The sequence below is a fragment of the Lingula anatina genome, chromosome 3 (assembly GCF_051362555.1).
Source record: "Lingula anatina isolate TDL-2025a chromosome 3, LinAna3.0, whole genome shotgun sequence".
Taxonomy (NCBI): Eukaryota; Metazoa; Brachiopoda; class Lingulata; order Lingulida; family Lingulidae; genus Lingula; species Lingula anatina.
The window spans coordinates 215,749-232,568 of NC_141769.1; the positions used below are offsets into that span (position 1 = coordinate 215,749).

Below are 16,820 nucleotides of genomic sequence, written 5' to 3' on the forward strand. Positions count from 1 at the left end.
TGTCAACAAGAAAAAGTTTACTTTACAGCACATTCAAAATATCTCTGCTCGAAGCTCTGCCCGTAAACCTGGTGACAGTCACATAACACCTATCCTTAAACAAATTGACTGGTTACCCATACGAGCACTAATTCCTTCTAAAATCTTTGGATTATGCTAATGTTTCTTTTAATAACTTTACTCCATCATGTTAAAGTGACCTCATCTCAAAGTGAAAATTTGCTTTATCCAGTTATGTTATAATGTTATTCTTATACTGGATCTTATGTTGAAACGGAGATTAATAATACATATCCCACGCAGACTGTCATCGCGCGACATCAGTTGCAACTCATAAGATCCAGCATTACAATAATTTGTCATCATTTTTGCACTCGACCTGCCTAACGTAAAGATTCTCGTAGACCTATAACACACCTTGACAATTATCTTAAATTTGGTGTATCAAATGCATGACGTTAGCCAACACTTCTACTACGCGGTCAAGCCTCTCCGGGTCATTTAAAATGGAATTAAAAACATGTATTTAAAAATTACACTATAACCGAAGTTAATTTTTTTTTGCTTTTCAGGGAAGCTGTGATAGTTAGCTCTGGCAGTTTTAAATATTTCCCAGTGTATTTCCAATTTTGAATTGCACCACTGTCATTCTAGCTTCCTGATGTTATTTTTCCTCTCTTCACGGAGTTCAGATGTAAACCATTCAGCCTGCTGTTTCACCACCTTAACTCTGCTCTGCGTTGGTGCAATATCCTCCATGATCTTGGATATAGACTTATTATACAGATCTTGTAAAGTCTATTAAACACAACTAGATTTTATATTGTCTTTATGTATAAATATTCGCAGGTCACTGTCACATACATTTGTGGCGCTTTAACTTGGGGTGATATTTACATTAAATTGTGGCAGGTAATACCTGTACTTAGATTAACCCGTGGCATGTGTAGATAGTCACATTAATTTTAGCGGATGATGGCCTATTTGACTTGTGGCAGGCAATGGTCACAGCCGTCATATAACACACTTTAAAGTCGTGGCATAAATAAATTAAAGGTTTTTCGTCAGATCGTTGGAATGGCCTGAACGGAGCATATTCTTCAGAAAATATGCCCAACTAACGATATCTTAATCCAAATACACAAATTAAAAGCTCATTTTGTAAATTTTTGACTTTAAAAAACGTCCTATTTGCTTAGCCTACAAGTTAATGAGCTACGTGGTCACGTGGTCCAATGACAACAATCGTGCCACTGGAGGAGATAGAGAGATAAGCATCGTGTTTAGTTGTCAAACTGAGCTGCATTGTCTAACTCTAAGATGACTTTTCTGGTTCCTGATAAAAGTTCATACTCATTCAAATCTCTTACACGAGGGGTCTTAATCCTCGTGAAGCTGTGTAAAGCCATTTCCCGTATATTCAATTCTTTAACTAGCATTTAATTATGGTTATCTCAAGTTGTATAAAACACTGTTGATCATTTCATATGAGGTCCATGTTATTTGTAAAATTCAATTCATTTTATTAAACCGTTGCGCCCTATTGCTCATCAGAATGAAATGCAATAAAAATATAAAGTTATAAAAACAACAACAATACAAATACTAGTAGTAATGATAAAAGTCATTAGTCTGACGTTAATCTTAGCACCGATGCACATTTTAAGTACTTTCATAAGTTGTTTAATTGTGAAACATGGTTAATGGATAACAATTTAATTAACTTGAAACCACTTTATTTTGTTTAATATAATTTTTATGTATTTCTGCCTAATCGTTCTATAGAAAAAAAAAAAAAAAACATTTTTAAATTCTTAAAGGAATAAAATAAAATATAAAATTCATCCTCAATGTCACCTAAAATACATAGTTAACAGGTTCTTTATTTTTATTTGCCTGTTTACCTTCCAGTTTCTACAGCTACAGTAAATTATGCAGGGGCGTAACTACAGTAGGCATACGCATTTATGCACTGTGCGCACAGATTTTTTTGGCCAACCATGAGATTATTTTATATAAATTTAGTGTATTTTTCACGGAATAGAATCGAAAATCCTCTGTGAGTTAAAGTCACCTTCTATATCAAGTGTATACGCACCATTGTTCTGACACCCTGTCTTGCATATTTTTATTAAACTGAGGTAAACAATGCCAGTTACCTTTACAACTCCTATCTTAATCGTCCATCTAACGGGAACCTCCTTTACTTCTTAATTGGAGGATTAAGTGGCCTTCAACTCTCCTGTAGCCTTTGTCTTGAGAGCATTCAACGCACTCTCGCTGGCGATGTTTGTCTCAGGTAAAAACTCTACCTGTGCGTTATTTTCAAATAGCAGCCTGGGGGAACTAGATAAAATCTGGACACCAGGTTTATTAAGGAGCTAGAGAAATAAAGGAAGAATTTTTCCGGCAAAGCTTCATAGGAATGTTAGACCTCCAAACTAACAGGGTGACATGGGCAATTTTCACAAACAACCCGCACGAAAACGAAGTAGATACTCCAGCGCAGCAGATTTGAAGCATGTTTGCCGTATGATTGCAGTAGTCTACTGCGCTGGAGTATCTACTGCATTTTCGTGCGGGATATGCTACTAATAGCAAACAATATTTTTTTACCTTGATCTGCTACATGTTTTTGGGTTCGACAAAACTTAAGAATTTGCAAAAATGTTTTGCATACAGACGCCGAACTTGCGTTTCAAGTTATAACATGATAAATCTTTTAAATTATTTAATATTTCAGTTGAAATAACCTTCAGAAACAAACCCTCAAAGCATAAGCGAATTAGGATTACGAACCATTTTATTACAGCAGTTCCCATTTTTTCTTTAATATTACCGCTCTTTTTCCAGTTTTTCCTCAACCTCGTTTTTTTCCACGGGAGTAATGCCTGGGCATACGCAGGCTACAGATACCCTGAGAGCAATCACTTTTATTAATGTTCGCAACGTGTTTGAACTCAATTGTTTAAATATCGATATTTAACGTCATTAAAAAATACCACTAAAATTACCCCATGGAATAAAAGAATATTAAAAAATATTAAAGCCCACCAAGAAATGACGAGTTGGATACTTGTTATTACCTGGTTTGGGGAGTGCAGCGGTGCATAATCAACAGATTGTATTGTTGACGAGCTCTTGGTCAACTACAGTGCATTTAAAATGCATCAGCAATCAGTAAACTTGTCATCTGATGACAGTTAATTTGGAAGACTATCAGCTTTTGATATGATCTAAACAACCTTAAGTGGCGATAATCTCGAGCATCACATCTATTGTCTCCGAAGTTAGTAAATAAGTCACGGAAGACCGTCACAGACAAAGAAAAGATTGTCAACGAGTGCTACAATTTTGGTAAATCCCACGGCAACACACTGAGGCATAACGAAAATTGTTCAGCTCCGTTCAACAGAACTTTCCTAAACTTCTCTCTCTGTATGCACCTTGCATCTCAGTTGAGTCTCAAAGACCTTTATCCTCATTGTCGGCACAGTACCACGTGACCCAGATCTGTTGCTTCATTTATGCATATTGAGGTGAGGTTCACTTAAACTCTTTTTTCTACTAATTCGAGAATTGGATTTTTACGTGTCTAGAATCCTTTAATATTACAAAACTTGTCCTATGGTTGAGCAGTATTATTAAAGCTTGATTATAACCTAAAAAAAAAGAAATACATTATTAAGTGACAGATGGTTATTCCCCGATGCCTGCAACAAAGACGGCAAATCGTGGTAAACATCCAGGTCGTCCTGCAGCAAGGGGTCGCCGACAAAATCCGAGTGGTCTAAGAACAGTGAAACTACTGCCTCGAATGCGGCTGATGAGTCTTCTACTGGCACTAGCGATCCGTCATGTCATATCCGGATTTTATTGTATTATGGCGAAAATAAATGGGACAGATAATTACTCCAGCAACGTTTTCCCTTTGCTATCAAAATTCACTTTACAACACACAGGGCACAGCTGACATAAATAAACCTAACCTGCGGAAAACGTGCACAGCAACGACAAGGACAGACACACATAATGATTATACATACAGCCACGCTGTGCCTGTACATAAAAATGCCTTATTTGTTGGAAGTAGCAAACAAACAGATTTTGCTTCTCTGGCAATAAGGAATGTATTGCTGTAATAGAAAGTTAAAGTCATTTACAATTCCTTGTAAAACAATATGGTTCGTCTATCGGATCTGTGGGAGTAGCAACTAGACTAATACCTAACACACACTTTACAATGGTCTTTGAAATTTCATGGACATTAAACTTAGGACTAAACATACACTGGATAAGACCCGCAGTATCTTTTTTCACCCCGTGGGAGGTTCTAGTAAACATGACCAAGGGTTATCCATAGTTTGTTATGATAACGATAACTTAATAGCAGTGGGTGGAAGGTTGGTAATTAGAAGACTCACAGCGTGAGAAGGGGCGATATTGATATCCATCCAAAAATAAATGAATAGGAAATAATCTGCATCAATTTATCAACTAAACTGTATTTTCTCCAAAATACCTTTAAGTGAAAACCATTGTCCGTGTTAATCCGTGATTGCAGTGGAGAAACACTTTACCCTGGCCTGGAGTGAAGAAAACGCCACAGTGAGCAAGGTGAATTTCTGAATACTTTGTGTTTGACAGACAACGATATATTGTCCAATATGCTCATACCTCAGGGATAATTGGGGGGCGTTGTTATTGGCACAGTTTAATCAGACTCGCAATTATCCCAAAGTAAATAGATTATAAGCCACTTGCTGTTATATTGTTCTATCTCATTAATCTCATAAGGTTAATGTAATGTTTTCAGTACCGCATGTTTTGTTATCAAGATATGCATTGAAACCAGTATATCTATAGTCAGAAAATTGATTGATTTTGCATTCTAGTGCTAATAATATTCTGACTTTCACTGCTCGCGATATTTCCTGGAACACCTTCTGTAAAAGACAAGCGACAATGATTCAGTCAGTCTCTCTTTCTCTCTCTCTCTCTCGTACAAACACACAACACACAAACACACTGCGTACTTACTTTATACGTTTTAACATTCTCTGATACAATGAATATAAACCATTTAAAGGTACGGAGCCTGAAAATGGATCTTGATTAACCCCAACCTGCAACATACTATATATAATATGTACCTGTGCGTCCTTGGGGAATTACATGCTGTGTTGGTCTTTGGGGGGTCTGCGTCCTCACCGACCATGAGGATCTCTCTGGACTTCGTTCATTGCCATGTCCTGTATTCTGGGTATGGGTATTCTCAGAAGCTTCCTGTAAACCAAATATCTATTATATTTGTTCAAGTGATTGAACTGGACCCCTACTGTCACGGTTTTCTTCTGTTATATGCAAAGTCATGACGCGTTCAGGTTAATTGGGGCGCTGGTGCCGGTTAGATGGGATTTTACTATTATGTGATTGAAGTGGGCTATGGATTGATTTTTTTTTGTATGATTTTTGATTTGTAAAGTGATGTTATGCCCTTTGAATGTTGTTATAGACTTATGAGAAAGCAGGAAGGCTGTCATTTTTTCATCGTGAGGCCTCGAGGGTGCATAAGCGATAAGCAATAGGGCTTTAGGCGTCCGCCAAGTTATAAAAAATAAACAATTGAATACCTAAATCATTTAATACGGAAGAGTTTCGAAGTTATTAATGTAGTTAGAGGTAGACCTGAAATATGTTGTGCTGGCTGTCTTAGAGAATAGAACCGTGTTAGTGTGGTCAAGGAGTTATAACAGAAGGAGATTACACGCAAGCCTTTCTATTGTCCGATGTCTGTTACGGTGGGCGGAGCTAGCTACGGGGGGCCTCCGGTCTCAAGGTTTCGTCTGCGTCGCTCTCCTCAGCTTGGAGATAAATTTCATATGCGTTATTTCGCGTTAGAATTCGAGATTAGTAATGTCAAAGCGCCGCTGTATGCTGACGATTTTTTTCACAGGTAATTATTTGGACGATGTGCTGGAAGGGAACGATATCATAGAAAGCGATTATAAGGTGGTGACTGAGGATGGTCGCCATGAGCTTTTTTTAGTCGGTGATAGATGGCTTTTTTATGGCACAACCCGGTGAAAAATCACCAAGGAGAAGTCAAAAGAAAACGTCCCAACTGTGGTTTGTGAAAATGACGTTCAAGTGAACGTCTGTCCTCACTGCCAAAGGACATAATATTAATACATTAACGTTTGGACCCTCCTGCCCTTGGGTCCCATAAACATATACATTGTGACAGTGCCTACGCTTTGTGTCTGGTTTTAAATTTCTTTAAGTATTTTTTCCCTCACTCGGTATAATTTTAATATTATAATGCATTTAATTAAAATTTTAATCCAAGGTTGAGGCAATGCCACGACACGTCAGTTTACTGAATACTCGTTATAAATTTCTTTATCTTGGAAATTTCCCTTTTTTTCAGGATTATTTGACACGTACTAACACTGTTCATATTTGTCGGTAAACAAGTGCACAGTGCTATACATTAAGAATAATTTTTATTCATTCAGAAATATATTTATGTACAAAATATATCAGAAATTTTAGTATTCACTGAGCTCTTTAAAGTGAAACAAATAAAGATGAGAATATTGAATTTCAAACTATTATTTACTATATTAACTTAAAATATCTTTTAAGTCAACTCTATACTCAAGCACTCTATACTCTATACTCATGAAAGTAGCATCTGTGAGTAAAACCATTTTATTATATCGATAGAAGAACAAAAACAAAAATTTTACACATAAGCAGTAATAAATGAAGTCATAAGAATGATTAAGTTGCTACAGTTTTCCAGTTTTATGCAGTCTATGATGGCATTTTTTTCAACCGTGCAAATAGAAATAATTATATTCTTTTTTATCTGACTTGCTGATACCAGTCTGTGCCAGATACTATTCCACTTACAGGCCAGCAAGGTCTGAGAATCTAATGGGCCGAATGAAAAAAAAAATCCTAGAAGATAAAGTGGTTAATTCTTACAAATAGGATGAAAAACATGGGATTTTCAAAAGGTTATTATAGATCAAGACAACACTTAGTAAGAACATTTATAAAATGTAACAGCTGAAAAAATTAACTGGTAAGTAAGCAGTAAGTGACTGCTTTAAAGAAATTTCACTGAAACAGAAATTTCACTGGCAATCAACAATTTATATATAGGTTTTGAATTTTTTTCCACGTAACAGTAACATAAAATTTATGTCCACTTTTGCAATGTATAGAGTCAGTTAGGTGACTGAAAATATTTTAAAATGTCATAAAGGAGCACTATTAATTTAATGCAATCTCTGTTGGCCAGTCTTATCCAGTTTCTTCTCCAAAAAGGACAACTCAAGTGAGAATTTCTTCAGGGCCTTTTCTTCTGCCTTGCTAATGCCATGCCACTCAGAAAAGAGAGAAACCTGTAGGTTAGAAAAAAAAACATAATAATAGCATTATGAACTACTAGTATCCATGTAGACATTATGGAATTATGCAGTGAAGTTTAATGTGTCTTGTTATGACTTGACTGAAATAATGTTCACCACATAAATGAACAATTTACAACTAAATTCATATAGAACATCAAGATTCATGATCACAAGCTAATAACCCCAAGAAATTGAAAGAAATTGTACTTATTACAAGAAATTATTTAAATCCGCCCTGGTCCCTACTCTTCTGAAAGGACAAAAAGGGGATTTCAGAGAGGCTGGTTGCTAAAAGGAAAATGCCCAAGGTTGTTGTATTTTGAAAAAAAAATTAAAAAGGGTACTGTTGTTAGTGAATGTTTAATGCATCTTAGGCATTATGACAAAAGTAACTTACCCCAGACACACTGACCTCCTTTTTTCATTGACATATTTTAATTTTTTCCAGCCTGACCATAATTCATGTATTCAATGCAGCCTTCTCCCATATCTATAATAGAAAAAAAACTTGAGTAGTGTTAAGATATGCATGTCAAATTCATTATCAATTTTGAGAGAATTTCTGTTTCAACACTACAAGATGAAATATTTAATTTCAAGTAATGAATAAACGTTAATAGAGTTCTATTCTTTTGTAACCACCAAGGCAAAGCTTCTTTCTTAAAATGAACTGAAACATACAAGCTTGCCACCTAACATGCCAAAGTAGTGAAGTATAATTTAAGTAGAGAAGCAAGTACCCCTTAATTATAGAGGTGTCTTACACAATAAAGTGTGTCTTACACACCTCGACTTAAAGAGAGATGTGTAGTGAGATAACAGGTAAAGTAATTGGTGGAGCCTAGGTGAACTTAAAACCTTAAGACTTTAAATTAAGAAGCACCAGGGTTCATGTGTGTTCTTTTTTCAAAGGTTTAATATGAATTAAAACATATATATGTAAAAAGAAGACTAAATAAGTTAAAAATAACTATACCAAAGACACTGTGAAGTCAAACTTCCTGTTAGACCGCCATGATGGAAAATGCTGGGTGGAGGCAAAATTTTCCAGTCAAAAAAACTGAGCACTTTACTTTAACAACAAAGTTACCACTCCAAAGCCACCCACCATGGTGAGAAGAAAAATGATGACCAACTGTCATGATAAGTCTTTTTAGATTTAGACATGAAAAAGGTAAAGGCCAAAATGGTACATTTACCCATAACACTAGAGTAAAAAATTGGTATTCTGAACAAATCGGGTTATTTTTTTCAAGAAATATTGGAGCAGTATCCATGCAATATATACCACGCCACGACCAAGATGTTCAAGAATCTAAACACACCAAATTTTTTTATAATCTTGCATTTGAAAAGTACAAAAAGCGGTAAGGCTTTTGGCCATAACAAGCGTAACACTTTTTGATCGGAACTCATGAAAATTGTCAATTGTCGTATCCAAGCTAGACCACATGTAAAATCGCAAAAAAAAAACAATACTGCTCAAGCAAGTGTGTTGCACACATAACAATTAGTTAAATTTTATGACTGTCATGTGACACAAGTTTCAAAAAGTAGGAGGAAAATGTCTTTTGGAGTAATTTTTTTTTCGAAATATTAACAAGATGGCGGCTTAAGCATCTGCTTGTTATTCGGCTACTGAAAGTGCACCTAAGTTTTATTCTTTGCTATTGCCACAAATTACTTAACAATTGCAACTGTATAAAGACCAAACTTTCTTCATCTGATACTATATTTATAGGCACTTGTTATGAGTGGGAAATATTTTTCGTGCAATATTTATTCTCCACACACCACCTCGCGAGATCAACGTGAAGCTGGACACTTACACAGTGAGACCCTACGACATAAAAGTTGCAATTTATCTTCATATTTCGTGTAGTTATGCATTTAAAAGCACTTACCTGTTTTTTGAAAACCTTGTCCAACGTAATATCATATAAATTCTGTATTTCTCTCATTTTTTAGAAACTTGGGACTCCGTTTCTGTTTCTGTCCTCAAAAATCAACAGACGAAGGCACAGATACTAACAAACGAGATTTAAACGAGAGTAGCAATTAAGCGTAACAGAGATAGGCATCCATTGTTCTCTGGGTTCTATTCATTCCGACCAATGAGAGACCGTAATACGGGCTCCGCCCCCACGCGTGTAATCTCCTTCTGTTATAACTCCTTGGTGTGGTACAGTCTGACATACACTTAACTAGGGCAGAGGCGAGTTTGGCAATCGGGTTGTTTGTATTCTTTCTTAATTCTTCTTTTTTGTGACAAGAACTTAATTAACGTGAATTAGGCGCATTTATTGCATTTGTATTGAGATTACGTTTTGAACAAAGTGATCTGATTTTAGGCGTATGCCCCCCACTGGCGTTTACGAATCCAGTAATTGCAATATGGCGGACGCTTTACACAATCCTTTCTACACGCTGGCGATTCTGAGAATTAAAATACTACTGGCGATTTGCCGGATGCTGGTTCAATTTCCCTGGAAAATATACTTTTCGATGACTGTTTTTTGAAAGTGTACCATTCATTTCCGTGTAGGGATATTAGTTTCAGCCCTGGAGACGTGAAAGTTTTGGGCCTCCCACCGGTAACTAGGGTGATGTAACACTGGAATTAAAAATACAGAGTAGTGTTTTTGATCATTTTCCAACGCCGATGTTGTGTTTTTTATTTGAATGTAGCCATTTAATGTTTTATTAGGCAAGTAAATAATCATCACTTGAGTACATCTTTAAATACCCATCATATTGAAGTGTATCGCAAATTTGGAGAAGCGTCATTTCTTTTCTACTGCCAGTGCTTCGCCAGCCTCAATCTCTGCTGCAGTAGGAGATGTCGTCTACACTGGCTTAAGCTCCCTGTAAAATCACTGACCAGCACTGTTCCTCGACGTTTATCGAACTGTTCTCCGTATTCAATGCAGTCCCCCACTTCCACCTTCAGAAGCCCGCCCATTTTTATCCGAAGATTGGGAAGTGCTACAGGCACATTAAAACTATTATTTATAGCTAAGCGTTATTTTTTACCAGAGTCGTTTATCTAACAGATATATGGGTTTGTTCATTGTGCGGCCATGACTACACAGACAAAAATCTCTGCTGCAGTGGAATTCTTGAGGTGAGGCGTATTTACATCACAGGCAGCAGTATGCTTCAATTTCTGAATCTCGTGGAGCAAAGCAGGCAGACTAAAGACAACTAGTAGTGCTTCGTCAAGATCTTGATATATGCTAGTAGAAAGGCGATTTTTTTTCATTGGTTAGAATAAAAGTACATGCATTACAATGACTACGAGGGGCATTTTACTTCAACTCAATGGATTGTCATCATAATACAGCAATTCTTATCAGTAAAATATTATTATTGTTATTATTATAATAATAATTATTATTCTTCTTCTTATTATTAACAGCTGTGACACTTACATTCTTCGCTTCTCGCGTGGTGTATATTTTATTAAATCAGGTTGTAAACAGGATATATTCTTACATTTTCCTGCCTTTCAAATCTCTGGACAATAGAGCGTACGTAGTTCTTTTCAGTGTTGACACTCTGGGTTGGCGGCTCCATTGAAGAAACTAGAATATATTGAAATTATTTAAATACAGCTGTCATCGCAGTAAAACTATTCCCCCTTGTTCTTTGACTCGATAGCCGAGAGTCAATCCTTGTAGGAGGAGAGAATATTTTGTGCATTTAATGAAGCAGGGTATATTTGATTTGAACTTATGCTGTTCCTTCTCAGTGGCTGAAACTCATGCAGCTGATGACTAATTTATCACTCTTCTGAATTTTGGAATAAACCCCTGTAGAATGAACCCCTTTTTTGCCCAAAAGTGTTGGATTGTTACTAATCAGCCCACCCGTCCTTTTATTACCATGTTTATTTCTAGAATCATTTATATTAAACAAATATATAACGCAATGCGTTTTACTGAACAAACTTACAATCTCTTTACTTTTTTGTTTAAATGATTTATCACCGGACAAAGGTTGACTTTCGAAAGAAAATAGTACATGGGCATGTACCAAAGATGTGCAAACACTTGCAGCGGCTTAACATGGACATTAAATCTCACCTGTCTGCAAGAACATTTAGCTAAACATGTTAATGTTCTGTAATAAAAACAGCCACTTAATGGAAACATACCTGTAATTTTCTACTTTGTTTCTTCAGTAGTGAAATCGCCTCATCCCTGAGCTTTTCAGCGACCAAATATGCGCTATCAAAATACCGCCAGGTTATGAGTCGTGAATTCATTATCAAGTGATAGATTAGGTCGTCCTTAAAGGTACAAACTCCACTGACTTATCTATAAAAAGTGTTATCCGCAGGTCACATATTTTTTCATCAATAAGCTTTATATATAATTTAGTCAATGTGACATTGTGGTTGTTGAGACGTACTAGTCGTATGACGTCAACACAATGTATGCATTTCACACTCGTGTATGGTGCGGCTTGATTGTAGTCCAGAGTGATACTATGTGTAAATAATACATTAGACCCTTATAGTTCAATCTAGGTTTTCCGTATTTCTATAATTGTGCCAGGTTGCTTAAAACGTTATTTAAAGTGTTGTTAGTTTGTTAAATGCATTCATACGTCTGTGATCGAAACGTGCTATCTTAACTATGTCATGTAATTTTACATCGGAGTCTAGTTACTAATTATGAAGTTCAAGAACTCAACTTTTTGAAAGATATTTCAATGATATAGGGAAATGGCGTTTTTAATGAATGCTGAGATTTTCGTGACTTTATACCGGTCTTGCATTTGGCACACTCAATGTATCAAAATATAAGGTACAGGCGTCAAAACTGCCAGACACTGGCACCGACAGGAGACACACTAACCTTTTGATTGCTACATATTAAAACAAAGTACTTGTAATAGTAATAGCAGTATCAAGTAATATCATCAAGTGGACTAGCAGTTATATATATTGGCTCAAAGTAAACTTCCTGTCCTAAGTTTCTCATTTGACCCGTACGTAGGTGCAGCGCTGACACTGAGTGAGAGAGAAGCAACTGGACTGCAAAATATCTGCTGGCTGATTGCAGTAGATGTGATCCACAGACACAATGTGGTAGGTGTATATAGCTTGTGAAGTATTAATTGTACATGTCTGCTGACTGATTGCAGTAGATGTGATCCACAGACACAATGTGGTAGATGTATATAGCTTGTGAAGTATTTAATTGTACATGTCTGCTGACTGATTGCAGTAGATGTGATCCACAGACACAATGTGGTAGGTGTATATAGCTTGTGGAGTATTAAATTGTGCATGTCTGCTGACTGATTGCAGTAGATGTGATCTACAGACACAATGTGGTAGGTGTATAATGTAGCATTTTTCAAAAAAGTCTCTTTTCTTGATGTTGTCTGAATTTTAACCATTGCAATTCATAAAGCCGATTTTATGTTAGCCATTAAGAATAATGATATATCTAGAGAAATGAAAGACCTTAGTTGTATTTTTCCAATTTTCAACGTCTGTTAGATACAAGCACAATTAAGGGAGATTTATCTACCTCATCCAAACATTCACTCAACTTAACATACATCTGTACACACCCACATCTACACACACACAATCAAATGCTTCTAGCAAATACATTTAAGTATTTTACGACATTTGCTTTAGTTGTCAGAAATGTTTATTATTATTATTATTATTATTATTATTATTATTATTATTATTGTTGCGAATGCAAAAACAGAATTTTCCGGTGGAGGTATAAACATTTATTTACACACGTCTTGACACAAAATGAGGATATCCTCTCCTAGCAACAAAACGGATGAAACCGTTAATAAATGAATCAGTCTCTAAACTGTCCAGAACTTCAATATGCACAGCCCTTGTTTTAAAACAAGTAAAGACACAGCCGTACCGTTTTGCCACCGCGCGGCCAACCTTAACCTTAAGGGGGCCAACAAATCAACACCAACTACGTCAAAGGGGGGACCTCCACTTTGAGATCTCACGCCTGGTAAATCTGCCATATCATAGGTGATGAGTACAATCGTTTGCAAACTACACACCTTTTCCCAACTTTTTTAACAATACTTCTGCAACCAACAATCCAGAATTTTCTGCGGATGTTGCTAAGAGTCCACTCGTTCCCCAAATGAGCGTCACCGTGAAATTCACGGACGATAAGATCAGAAACAACATGATCTTTCGGCAAAATCGGAGGTTGCTTGCATTCCATAAAAGAATGTACTAATCGACCGCCTACGACCAAAACGCCGTCACGCATGATTGGAGACAAGTTGTAAATCGCACTCGACTTAGAAACGCGGCCGGTCTTTAGCAAGTCTCTAATTTCGCCGGAGTATGCAGTCTTCTGGACCACTTTAATTATGCAAAGCTCCGCCTCTTTCAATTCAGTTGCTCTGATTTGACCCCTTTTCACGACTTTCGTATGCAAAAAAATCACGGAATCGAAGCAGCCACGCTACTGCCTTGCACAATCTGCAGTAGCTTGAAAATTGTTGAAAAAGTCTATCCAAAATAGACTCCCGTATCGCGCCATCATCAGCCGCTTCATCGACTTCAGACAAGTCAGTAAATTCACATGTTGCGATTAACGCGTCATCAGAAATATCGACCATCTCAAACGCCGGCCAGTTAGACTTGTGGTCTTTCAAAAATTCCGGGCCTTCACGCCAGGTTTTTGGTATATCACATGAGTCACAACCGCGTGACAACACATCGGCCGTGTTGACGTTTCCTGGGACATGACGCCATTGACTAGGGTCTGAATTTTCTCTAATCAGGGATACCCTATTTGCTACAAACGTCTTAAAACGCCTAGATTCATTTGAAATATAACCCAGGGCAACATTACTGTCGCTCCAGTAAGTTGTATGCATTAGGTCTTAATCGAGCTCGCGACGCACTAATGAATCAAGTTGAACTGCTGTGACACACGCCGACAGTTCCAGTCTGGGAATTGTTACTTGTTTCAATGGAGCGAGACGATTTTTAGAAGCTAATAATGCAACATGGATTTTTCCGCCAGGATTGACTGAACGCACATATGCACAGGCTCCAAAAGCGTGCTGACTTGCATCACAGAATACGTGTAGATCTGATACTCCAGCTGAACATTCCTCTGGAATGACACATCTCATAAACTTGAGATCTTTCAATTCCTCTAAAGATTGGATCCAGTCAATCCACGCGACAGATAATTCATGAGGAACGGAATCGTCCCAATCTAATTTTAGTCTTGTCGCCTCCTGGAAAATCAATTTCCCATGTAAAACGACGGGAACAATCAAACCCAGTGGGTCATACATACTGGCCACTACGCTCAGCATATTGCGTCTAGTAATCTCCTGACCTTTGTCAATTTTGAAAGTATAGTAAAAAACATCCAAATCAACTTCCCACATCATACCCAACGCTTTTGCATGCACCCCATGAGTCAGCTCTTTCACCTCAACTGCCCGATCTTCATGGGCAATAACATCTAACAGCTCAGAATCATTGACTACAAATTTGGTAAGTTTGAAACCCCCATCACGAAGAGCCCTTTTCACATCGACAATTACCTCAAGGGCATCTTCTTTTGTCTTCACAGACTTCAACATGTCGTCAATGTAAAAATTCCGCTGAACCGTCCCACGCACCAAATCAGTGACGTCATGATCCAACACAGTGCGCCTAAGCGCAAAACAACTAGCACTACCTGCCCATTTACCTCCAAACAGGTGGACGCACATACGATAATGCACGAGTGAGTCATTCTCCCACCATGAGAAGCGTAAAGCATTTCTGTCCTTTTCTGGAACTATGACTTGGTAGTACATACATTCAATATCCGCCATTATGGCACATCTAAATTGACGGAAACGCAAAAGTATGCCAATCAGCGTATTTGTCAAGTCGGGGCCCTGCAAACACTGGTCATTGAGACTGACTCCTTGACACTTACAGGCACAATCAAACACAATGCGCAGTTTGTCAGGCTTAGATGGGCTCGTGACACAATGGTGAGGGATATACCAAACAGATTCGTTGCGCCAAACAATTTCTTTTTCAGGGACCTTCTCAGCGTAACCCTCGCTGAGCAATTTCTTCATGTTCTCATCATACCTGTTGAACATATCATCCCTTCTAAGTCTACGCTCCAACCCCTTTAGGCGATGGAGAGCAACGGAGTAATTGTCAGGGAAATTAGGCACACCTTCCGTCCAGGGAATAGGGAGGACGTAATGGTCATTTTCCTTGGAAACTGAGTTTTCCCACAATGAAAGAACCTTACGGTCATCCTGTGAAATTGAAAAATCATCATTTCCCACTTCCATTTTCCACAGATTTTCAACCTTTTCTTCAATAGACACAAAGTTGGCTGAAACGTCAGCGGTATCTGACATAAGGAAAGAGGGACCGTTAAGACTCCATCTATTATTATAAAAAAGTCAAATTTAATCCGCCATCCAAAGTGGCTAGACACCCAGAGGCACAAAAATTCGGCCTTTTCTGCGGTCCTGATGATTTTGTAGAACTGCATTCCTATTTTATTCACAATTCATTTTACCAGTATAAACTGACTGCTCTTTCGAATTTACATATTCGCGAAAAAAACAGCTGGATTTAATTTGTCTGTTTCTTTCGCGTTTTATTGATATCCATCAATTATTCCAATACCGTAACATGTAGCATTATAGCAATACTTATTTTCGTTTTCTTTTATATTATGAGCCTGCATAATGATTATTATAATCATGTTACCTCTTAAAATACAGATAAAGCAAAATAAATAAATAAATAAATAAAAATAATAATAAGGCTGGATCCGGCTTGTCACCAATTTATACAATGTCAATGAGCATGGGTGTCCGCAGGGGGGTGGTCAAGGGAGTCACTTTTTGGAATTTTGGAATTTTGGAACTGCATTTTATTGCGGGTACCCAGCCAATCATTATCTCCCCCTTCAATGATTTTGCCCCCACCCTGGAAAATTTTCTGCGGACGCCCATGTCAATGAGAAATTACCATTTACTACTTTAAAGCAGGACTATCAAAGAAATACAATATTATCTACAAAATTATCACATTGGTATATTTAGAGGGGTACTTTTAGACAAGATTAAAAATCAATCACTGCCTCCTCCATATATAACAAACTTAAAGGGCTAATAACTCTTTGTTTTGGTCAAAAAATGAATTTTCCTGGAGTAAACAACAATTTTCCCATACTTACCGATGGTTAATGAATCCATTTTTACATTCAAAATTAGTCCCTGGATTTTTTCTAAAAAGTTTGGTTTTTTGTTAAAATCTCTTAAGAGATTATAACAGAGTATAGCCATCAGTGGAAGTCACGTGATCTGAAGACAAGCTCAGATATCAGAATAATAGCTATAACT

At 37.1% G+C, this 16,820-nt stretch overlaps 1 protein-coding gene and 1 long non-coding RNA gene across 2 annotated transcripts; both read right to left on the reverse strand.

Moving 5' to 3' along the window:
• Window positions 1-6,489: 6,489 nt before the first annotated feature.
• Window positions 6,490-9,602, reverse strand: LOC147762752 (uncharacterized). Its single transcript, XR_015333525.1, has 3 exons — window positions 9,329-9,602; window positions 7,822-7,914; window positions 6,490-7,415 (listed from the first exon to the last, which is right to left on the reverse strand). It is a non-coding gene; the product is annotated as an uncharacterized LOC147762752 (long non-coding RNA).
• A 4,719-nt stretch (window positions 9,603-14,321) lies between these two features.
• LOC147762753 (uncharacterized) lies at window positions 14,322-15,755 on the reverse strand. The gene has a single exon (XM_087007674.1). The coding sequence runs from the start codon at window positions 15,753-15,755 to the stop codon at window positions 14,322-14,324; it is 1,434 nt and encodes a 477-aa protein (XP_086863800.1).
• Window positions 15,756-16,820: the final 1,065 nt, after the last annotated feature.